Raw genomic sequence first — 9,985 nt, 5'->3', positions numbered from 1 at the left:
GAGTGAGGATGTCCCCCTCCCCATAGGCTCATGTACTTGGACAGGTGGTCCCCAGTAGCGGTGACGTTTGGGAAAGTTATGGGACTTTTAGGTGCTGCAGCCTTGCTGGAAGAAGCGTGTCTCTGGTGCTTGGCTCAGACAGTGCATAGCCTGACTACATGTCCAGTTCCTTCTTTGCCTCCTGCATGTGGGCAGAAATGTGATGTCTCAGCTTCCCGCTCAAGTCACCTGCTGCTATTCTGTCCCTGCCATGATGGACTCTAGCCCTCTGGAATGGTGAGCACAAATAATCTGTTTCTTCAGTAAATTGCTTTCTGCCGTGGCATTTTAGCACAGCAACAAAAAGTAGGCAATACATCCCTACCTTGTTTCTAAGGAAACCCGCTCTCCCAGCCTCATCCCCTGCAGTGGCTGCTCAGGCTGTGCTTGGAGCACTTCCCTGACCAGCCTCCACTGGATCCTTTCCTGTTCTTCACAGTTGCTTTCTTTCTACCTCAGTTCTAATTCCTATTAACAGCCCAAGGGTGACTGTCAAAGCCCCCAGGAGCCCCAGTGCTATGGGCACTCCAGATGAAGCCTTGCTCTGTGAGGATGTTGGCCTAGAGGTCTGGACAGCAAGAAAAGACTTCAGCAGGACATGAGCCCAGCTGCGAGAGGGACCACAGGCAAGAGGGATAGGTCTGAGATGTCAAGGACCCACCCTACAGGGAACACTGACACCTGGGGAGGCTGGGACTTCTCTGGACCATTGGAGTGTCTGCCTGGGTTTCTATTGATGGGTAGATGCTTCTGTACCTTTGGGCATGGCCAGGGAAATAGACTGAACCCTCATCATCTGACACTCATTCCCTGGGGGCCCCAGAAGCATTTATTGAGTATCTTCTGTATGTCTATGGCTGACGAATGAAGTCCAGCTGATGTTACACACAGGGATGCCCTGGAGATTTACCTGCCCACCTCACGGCTGGAGCCTCTCACTTCCAGCAACTTCATATGCACAGACTCAGTGGACTCTAGCAATCATCTTTATTTCTTGGTAGGCGTTAAAGGGACGTGAGCACTGGTGGCTCCTCATGGCCGAGCAGGGCATCCCTGTCCCTGGCAGCTCTCCGGATGGCTCCAACTGATGCTGCTCCTCTTTGGTCAACCTAAGAACAGTGGAATCAGGTGGCTGACACCCAGAATCTCAAACCCTCTTGTCTGCACCTGCAAGCTCCAGGTGGCTCCTTCAGAACGTCCCAGTACTAGAAATTCCTGGAAGCCTTGGATCCCCCTTCTCAGGGGATCTCCAAGGGCCCCCACTTACTTCTCTCTAGTCTCTGCTTCTGTTCACTGGGTGCCTATGTCTCCCCTGTCATTCTGACTTTCCAGGATGCTCTGGGACTGCCCCCCCAATTCCTCCAGCCTATGAGGAAAGCAGAGAGAAGAAAACGAGCAATTGCCCAGGGCATCAGGGAGGAAGAGTCAAGACAGAGGCCTAAAGATCAGAGGGGTGAGCTGACGGGCATGGTCCTCCTCTCACCCACAGTTGCCAAGGGGGTTCTGGGCCTCCTTAGCTGTCTGCAGCCTCTTCTCCACTTCCTGCAGTCTGGCACACAGCAGAGTCCCTGCAGGAAGTGGTGGATGTCAAGGGCGGTTCCCTGAGGCCCTGTGTCCCACGCCCCCCCATCACTGCCCTGGTCTCACTCTCCGTCAGCAGCTGATCCTGGTTGTGTTCCATTGTGCTGATCTCCTGGGTCAGCCGCTGCTGCAGGACCTGCGAGCAAAGAGGCTCGTCTCTCTGATCTTCTGTCCTGATTACACCTCCAGTTCATCCCTCTCTGTGCTTTTGACGAAGTCCTTCCTTGCACTAGGTCATGCACTCATTCTTTAACTCTGCAGTTTCTGCTGTGGGCTACAGACTCACTTCAGCCCAATGTGCCCATATTTCTCAATCTACTTCTTACAACTCTTCTGACCCCTACACCCATCTGCTGTTCTTTGAATGTTCCAGGAGTTCGGCCTTTCTCAAGAAGGAACACTTCTACACTCAAGTGTTCAACACATGTGGTCAGATACCGACAGGTCAGAGGCGGTGCCCCAGGATTACAGGATCTATCTACTTTGCCTCCTTGGCTGGACTCTGGGTCCCCTGCCCCTTGAGGCAGAAAGGGCCTTTTGGTGTACCACTGTCCCTCCCTGCCTGGATGCTGTCTGATGCTCCCATCTGCAGCTGAATGAACATTTCCTCAAGGGTCCCATGGGCCACTTTCAGGAGACGCAGAATCCACAGAAGCTAGGACAACAGCCAGCAAAGGGCGCTAGGTATGGAAGAGGGGGTGGGGAAAAGCAGCCAGTTGTGGGGCCAAAGGTGACATGAAGAGAAGAGTCAGGGTCTCTCCCAGGATGTTGGGCCTAAGCAGGGGTGGGGGATTGGGGGGTGAGAGGATGGGGTGGGTATATGCTCAAATCCTGGGAGGAGTGGCTTACATGGAACTCCCAGAGGTCCTTGCGCTGATTTGTCAGATCCTCCACTTGCTCCTCCAGTTGGCCGTTAGCATTCAACCTGTGGACAGATACCCAGAACTGTGTCCAGGGCCCAGTCAGTCCGTCAGGCCTGTGGCGCTTCCTGCCCAGTGCTTCCCTTCATGGTTCTGTAAAACCCTCCTCTTCAGCACCTTTTCTTCATATGAGCTCCACTCCCACCTGACTTAGCTGTCCACCAGACCCTGGGTTTAGGAATAACCCCAGCTTGCTCGGTCGGAATCCTGACAATGGAACTGTATACTTTCTGGGAGGGGACAGATCATTTGCCCTCAGATTCTGCCTGAGCCTCCACTTTTTCCATGAATGCTTCTCTTCTTTTGTTACGAGTGATCCAGTCTGCATCCCTCTGGGAGACAACAGCCCTGTCCATCTAATTCCCAAGAAAACTGTATAAGGGTGCAGTTAGTCAAACTGTTGATATGATTCTATCACCACACTTCAAGGCCAGGGAAGGATCCTGTCTTGATGCTCTGTTTTAGAGAAGGGAAAGAGGAATGTGTATTGTGTATCCATGCTTCCTTATACTAGCTTCTGCTCTCTCCTCCTCAAGAGGGGGAAGAGCTAGGGAAGACTCTTACCACTGAGTCTCACTTTCCTTCTCTTGGCAATGCTTCTGGAGAATCATCAGAGCCTCTGTGGAGAAAGCAGACAAGAGAGACAGATGGGGGACCTTGACTTTGGGGGAACGAGGTTGGGCGGAGTCTGGAGGCCCCACATGACCTTGGATGTTGGTGGGCACTCATGGGGCTTGGGTGTATTCTCCACAAGAGCAGCCAGGGAAAGAGTTGAGAGAAGCCCGGGGACCCAGCTTTCAGCGGGACTCTTGTGGCTGCTCAGGGGGTGGTCAGCGGGACTCCCATGGCTGCTCAGGGGGTGGTCAGCGGGACTCCCATGGCTGCTCAGGGGGTGGTCAGCGGGACTTCCATGGCTGCTCAGGGGGTGGTCAGCAGGACTCCCGTGGCTGCTCAGGGGGTGGTCAGCGGGACTCCCATGGCTGCTCAGGGGGCGGGCTTTGTGAAGCAATGGGAAGAATGAAGAACGAATACCTTGCTTCTTGCCCAGGACCTCCTCTAGGTGAGCTTTCTCGTCATTCACTGGAAAACACGGTGACACTTTCGGCCTCTGGAGCCTACATCCCATACCCCCACTGCAATTTCATCCAGTCGGAAAAATCACACAGAAGATGGGGAGATGGAGGTATCTTTCTCCTTCCCTTGCAATCTTCTCCCACAGGAGCCACCTCCCCTCAGGCCCCCACACCCATGTCCTCTGCAAGTGCCAACAGAGGCAAAGGAGCGACTATCCAAAGGAAGTGCAAGTTCGTTCAGGAAGGAAGAGTGAACTGTTAAAGAAACAAATATGTCGGGTAAAAATAGATAGGCTCCGAAGGAAGAAATGAAGCAAAAGCAGAGGGAGGGAGAAGTGGGGATGGAGAGGGGGCAGGATTCTGTTTTTAGATGAAATCATCAAAAATGGGCTCATCAGGGCTATCTGAGCTGGGAACTGAAAGATAGCAGGATGTAGTGGGCAATCTGAGTTGTATGGGTTTGGAGGACCGCAGGTGGGGGCACAGTCTGTGCGAAGGCCCCGAGGCCTGTTTGGAAATGCCAACAGCAGTCAAGGGATCCCTGGCTCCTTCTTTTGGTCCCACTCACAGGAATCTAGTTCCTGATTCATGGCTTCCTGGAGTGCTTGGGCCTCTCCCAGTTCCACGCTGGATCTCCTTTTTTCTGGACCAAAAAAAGGAAGAAAGGATCACATGAGTACAGCCCTGGAGTTTTTCCTACAGCTTGTGGCATGGCTTACTCTTTTCTCTGACAGACCTGGGTGGAGGTACACCCAGTCCAGGCTCTTTCCTGCTGGTATCCACCGGCCAGTCTAGGTTCCCACATTTACCTTGCTGCAGCTCATTAATTCGATGAATCAGGTCCTCAATCTGGGGTTCCAGGCTTCCCTCTGAAGAAAGAAGGCAGATTGAGGCAGGAAAGGCAGATGCTCGGCTGTCCTGGGTGGGAGGAGGACTCCTATCTGGTGCTGGGTTTCTACTGGTAGCCAACCACAAGCTCCCAGGGAGCAGCTGCTCTGCATTGGGATCTGTGACAAGTCCTTGCAGGGCTTGCATTCTCGGTGGGGTGGGGTGGCGGGCTGGCTATGACTCAGTCTGGGGGCAGTACCAGTTACAAAGATGACACCAGGTGAGGTGTTAAGGACCAGATGGGTATTGGTGCTTCTTGAGATATGGAAACAGGCCCTGTGTGCCATGGGGAGGCATGTGGTTAGATGGATGGATGGATGGATAGATGGATGGATGGATAGATGGATGAACACAAGGACAGATGAATGGATGGATGGGCTGATGAATGGCGTGTATGTGTATTTCTCTCTCTCTCTCCCTCCCTCCCTCCCTCCCTCCCTCCCTCTCTCTCTCTCTCTCTCTCTCTCTCTCTCTCTCTCTCTCTCTCTGTGTGTGTGTGTGTGTGTGTGTATGTATGTGCCTCTGTAATTGGAGGCTTTTCCATCCTCTTAAAGATTTTGAATTTTTAGCTATGGGACTTGATTTTCAACTCAAAGAATAAAAGTGAGTAAGAATAAGTCTGTGCCAAGATCTCCTGAGTAAATTGGGAGCATGTGGACCATGGGGGAGGGCAGAAGGGGAGGGAAGAGGAAAGGAGGGGATGGAGAAAAAGATATAGCTCAATAAAATCAATAGACAAAACAAAAAAGCAAAAAGAATAAGTCTGTGCAATAGGATTGTTTTCCAGAGCCGTGGGTGGAGGGTTTTAGATTCTAACTGCTTGCCTGACTCAAAATCTAAGACTCAGACACAGGATACCTGACCTTTCTGCAGCTTTTTCACTGTTTCCAGCAAGTCTTCAGTCTTACTCAGAGATGTGGCCTGGCCTGTAGAAAGGAAAACCATAATTACAGTAAAGGTAAAGCCACGGAAGACATAAACCCCGGTAGAGGAGCAGCGAGGATTCTGTAGAGACTCCTGGGCTGCAGCCAAGGCTGGGATGAGGGTCAGGTTTCCATCAGAGCAGGGCACCCAGGGAACCCTGTTCTCTGTATCTAAGGAGCATGATGTATAGCCAATGAACCAGCTTCTCCACAAGAGAACAAAAGACACTCCAGAACTCCCCGTGGTCCAACTCAGGCTAAGAATGTATCCCTGACTCTGCCGCTGCTGAAAGTCATGGGGAAGTTCTAATCCATGTGACAGGGAAGGCAGATTACATACTGATTTCTTTAAAATTAATTATAGCCCTAATTTGTAAATTCTAACGAACTGATGGGTCTAGACATGACTACGCATGCTGCTAACACATATATATTTAACTCATGTGTGTATGTTGCTGTACATATGTATCAGATATGGGGAGGTGCATTTATTCATGTGGACAAATTTACAGGACAGAAGCCAACTTCTCTGTCACACGCCACTGTACTTCTGTGACAGAGTCTCTCACTGTACGTGGGGCTGTTCTTGTCAGCTGGACTACTTACCCAGCCTGAGTCCGGAAACTGACTCATATCCAACCCTCATCCCTGCTCACCCCGGGCGGGGGTTACAGACTCTGACTGCTGGACTTGGTGTGGGATCTGAACTCAGGTCCTCAGGCTTGCACAGCAAGCACTTTACCTACGCAACCATCGCCCCAGTCCCTAAGCATTTTAAGCAGAAAAAAGTGGGTTGAGGAACCTCTTGATGTACAGCCGAAACACTGTTTATGAAAGCATAAAAGACCCCCAACATCGTGCTCAGTCCTACTTCAATTTGATATGCCATGTTTTGTTGATATCCATGGGAGGGCTGCCCTTTTCTGAATAGAAATGGAGGAGGAATGGGTGGGGGACAGAGAGGAAGTGGGCAGAGGACTGGGAGGAGAGGAAGAAGGGGAAGCTGTGGTCACAATGTAAAACAATAAATAAAGAAGAAAAAAAAAGAAAGACCCCACCAAAAACACTGGAATTACACCAAGATTTTGACATTTTTTATAGTAACCCAAAATACATACAAAGAAAGGACAGGTGAACATGGTAATGATGCTTTTGGGAATCAATTCAATATTATGAAGACTAGGAATCAATACATACAGACACACACACACACATACGCGAACAGGCAGATGTACCATGGAGGGATTGGGGGAAAATCCAACATTAAGAAAGACTTGTATCCACATTTCTCAGGCCTCATTTGAGAATACACACACACACACACACACACACACACACACACACGCACGCACGCACACTCACACGTACATGCAGATGCACCATGGAGACTGGGGAAAAACCCCACATTAAGATTGTACCCATCTTTCTCAAGCCTCACTAGAGGTAGGGACAGAGCCAATCACTAGAGGGCAGGACCCAGGGACCTCTGTTCACCTTAGTCTTGTCCACCCCTCCTCCCTTGTGTTTAAAGGCACAAGGAAGATGGCGGGAAATACGCTACTGTCCTTGCCAGGAACGGTGACTTGTGACTTCGTTCTTCTCCTAAACCCTCAGTTCAGTTTCACAGTTCATCTTGTGTCGGCTTTCATTCCTGAATCTTGGTGAACTCCTTAGGTTTAACCTCTTGGCCTCAAAAATACTGAGCACTTGCATTACCTGTCTTCTTATTACACTGTAATTGGTTATGCACTCTTATGTGGAGCCAGTGTAAGAACCTCTCCTCTCGACTCTTTTCGTACAGTCATAGATAACTACTAAACGTCAACAATGGAAGAGTGAGCAGCATTAGGAGATATTCCCATCAGTCAAGTTAACAGTTTCTTCCTTGAAGCTGTAGAACTTAACAGTCAACTCTGTTTGGGGTGTAAATATCCTAAGGCCAAAGATCCTAAGCCCCAAAGTTTGGGGCTGAATAATTTTGAACATAATTCCAATATTGAGATCTAAAATCATGAAAGTTGAGCTCTAAGATTTTCAGTTAATATTGTGAATGTCTTCAAACATGAGTTCGAATGCACAGAAGAAATAAAAAAGGAGAAAGAATGACCTGAGGCCTGTATCAACACACTACAACGAACTGAACTGATGTGGCTCCTGATTCGAGCAAAGGCATTTTTCATGATGCATACTTCTATAGACGGTTCAGCATGAGCCCACAGTACTTTCAAAATTCAAACAACAGTCCTAGGAAGAATGCCACAAATTCTTGAGATCAATGATAAAAGCTCAAATCCCAGTGACCTGCTCCTTTCCATAGAAAGCAGGACAGAGAAGAAATATAGCTCATAAACACAGACCACAGGCAGAAAGTGCTTCTCCACAGCAGTAAAGAGTCCCTTGGCCTCAGACCGCAAGTTCCCAGTTTCTCTCCTTAGAAGTCATTCAGTGACCCAAGCTGTTGCTTGACACACAGGCAAACACCCTTTCTCCACAGGCAGGACACTAAGTTGCACAGGATGTCACAGCTCTCCTGGTTTTCACTTGACAAGTGCTCAGTTTCTTCTTCGGTGGCGGTGCAGTCTTTGAGGGTACATATGCCGTAATTTAAGAGCAGCGTCCTACTTCTGTCTTTAGGCTGTCTCCTTCACAGCCACAAATGTGACACGGTTACTGTTTCCTTTTCTCAGCTGCAGAGACAAAGTACTATAAAGTAGGTCCTCCCTCTGTGTCTGATGTCACTGTGCCCCATGTTTCCTTTCTCTTGTAAGGATATTTACCACTGAACTAATGTTCATCCTAAATCAGTATGACCTCATTCTGAGTAGTTATATCTACAAAGATCCTATATGCTGGTTACTTCGTAGTTTGTTTGGTCTGGATGTGTATCAATAATACCTGCATGTACATCTGTGCTCTACATGTCTGGTGCCCAGAGGTCAGAAGAGGAGTCAGATCCCCTAACTGGAGTTAGAGAAGGTTGTGAGCAGCTGTGTGGATGCTGGGAATCAAACCCAGGTCATGTGGAAAAGCAGCCAGGTGCTCTTAACCACTGAGCCCTCTCTCCTGCCCTGACAGTTTTAATTATCAACTTGCCACAACCTAGAATCACTGGAGAAGAAAGCCTGGATGGGAGATGACCTAGATTAGGTTGGTCTGTGGGCACAGTGCTGGGGGATTGTCTAGACTGTTAGTTAATGCGGGAGGGTCCAGCTATTGCTATACTAGTCCCTGAGTTAGGGTCCTGACAGAGAGGAAAAGGCTGAGAGCAGGGAGCAAGAAGGCAACATGGCGGCACGTGTTTCCCTCTCTTGGCCGAGGGTGTGTGGCATGAGCAGCTGCTTCAGTGAGTTCCTGCCCTGACTTCCCAGCTGTGATGTGATGAGGGAGTCTTCTGTTTTGGGTTGATTTCATTGGTTAAACAAAGAAACTGCCTTGGCCCTTTAATAGGACAGAAAATTAGGTAGGTGGAGTAAACAGAACAGAATGCTGGGAGAAAGAAGCCGAGTCAGGCGGTCACCATGATTCTCCTCTCCGAAGCAGACGCACGTTAAGATCTTTCCTGGTAAGCTTCCGCTTCATGGTGCTACACAGATTATTAGAAATGGGTTAATCAAGATGTGAGAATTAGCCAGTAAGAGGCTAGAGCTAATGGTCCAAGCAGTGTTTAAAAGAATACAATTTGTGTGTTGTTATTTCTGGTAAAGCTAGCCGTGTGGGAGCTGGGCGGCAGGAAGCGGCCCGCTGCTCCTCACTACAGTGATACACTATCACTGGAACTGTACGCCAAATAAACTTTCTCCTCTAAGTTGCTTTTTATCAGAATAGTTTATCACAGCGACAGAAATGAAACTAGAACATTCTGTTTTCAAATAAGGTCATTTTTGGCATTTTTTTTTATTTTGCAACAGCTTCATAGGTATGTATCATGTATAATACTTTGAAGCTCTGGTGGGCCCAAGCTGGAGAAGGGGTCATAGTTTTATTTCAATTAGTCTTTGGGATGCTGTACCACATCAAACCTGGAACCCTGCACATGCTAAGCTACGTGGCCAGCTTGAGGGGCACACTTTTACCTAGTATCCATTCGACACGTGCTTCTGCTTCCCTTGGCCAGTGCTTGCGGGACACATCTGAATACTACTTCGAGACTGCACGCTACATCAGAGGCTGTCCCTATCACTACATTTTACTGACAAAACCAGCGCCTGAGTTCAAGCTTTCTGGGACTCTGCACCAAGACATTTTTATCTTGTCCATATCAGAAACTCGATTCCAAAGAATGATCTTAAAGGCACCATTAAGGGAGGTAGACATGACCTTCACTGCTCCAGTGCCAAACATAGTATCCAGTAGGAACCTGAAGACACCTCAGAGCATCAGTTACAGCACACTGGTAGGGTGAAATTCTTTACAGCCAGTAGCAATCACATCGTACAGCGGCTCTTCTGTTTTGTTTGCTTTCTTACCTTGAGCTCGTCTTGCTGAATGCTGGGCGCTTGTTCATCTTCTTCGCACCCTTTTTTCTCGCTATAATGAACTAGGAATCATTTGTTTGCCTCTG

The 9,985-nt window shown here is 49.0% G+C and overlaps 1 protein-coding gene across 1 annotated transcript; it reads right to left on the bottom strand.

The window, feature by feature from the left end:
• Positions 1–1,024: 1,024 nt before the first annotated feature.
• On the bottom strand, positions 1,025–9,928 carry Syce1l (synaptonemal complex central element protein 1 like). The gene is made up of 12 exons (XM_075978019.1): positions 9,891–9,928; positions 9,720–9,781; positions 5,365–5,595; positions 4,423–4,482; positions 4,182–4,256; positions 3,573–3,620; positions 3,105–3,159; positions 2,470–2,545; positions 1,687–1,756; positions 1,523–1,607; positions 1,307–1,405; positions 1,025–1,148 (listed from the first exon to the last, which is right to left on the bottom strand). Exons 1-11 carry the CDS (start codon positions 9,926–9,928, stop codon positions 1,330–1,332), a joined length of 876 nt encoding a protein of 291 aa, XP_075834134.1. The 3' UTR covers positions 1,025–1,148; positions 1,307–1,329.
• Between the last annotated feature and the right edge of the window lie 57 nt (positions 9,929–9,985).

This window comes from Microtus pennsylvanicus, chromosome 6, assembly GCF_037038515.1.
Source record: "Microtus pennsylvanicus isolate mMicPen1 chromosome 6, mMicPen1.hap1, whole genome shotgun sequence".
In the NCBI taxonomy this organism is placed as follows: Eukaryota; Metazoa; Chordata; class Mammalia; order Rodentia; family Cricetidae; genus Microtus; species Microtus pennsylvanicus.
Note: the sequence above shows the minus strand (reverse complement) of the source record. Positions and strands in the feature narration are given on the sequence as shown.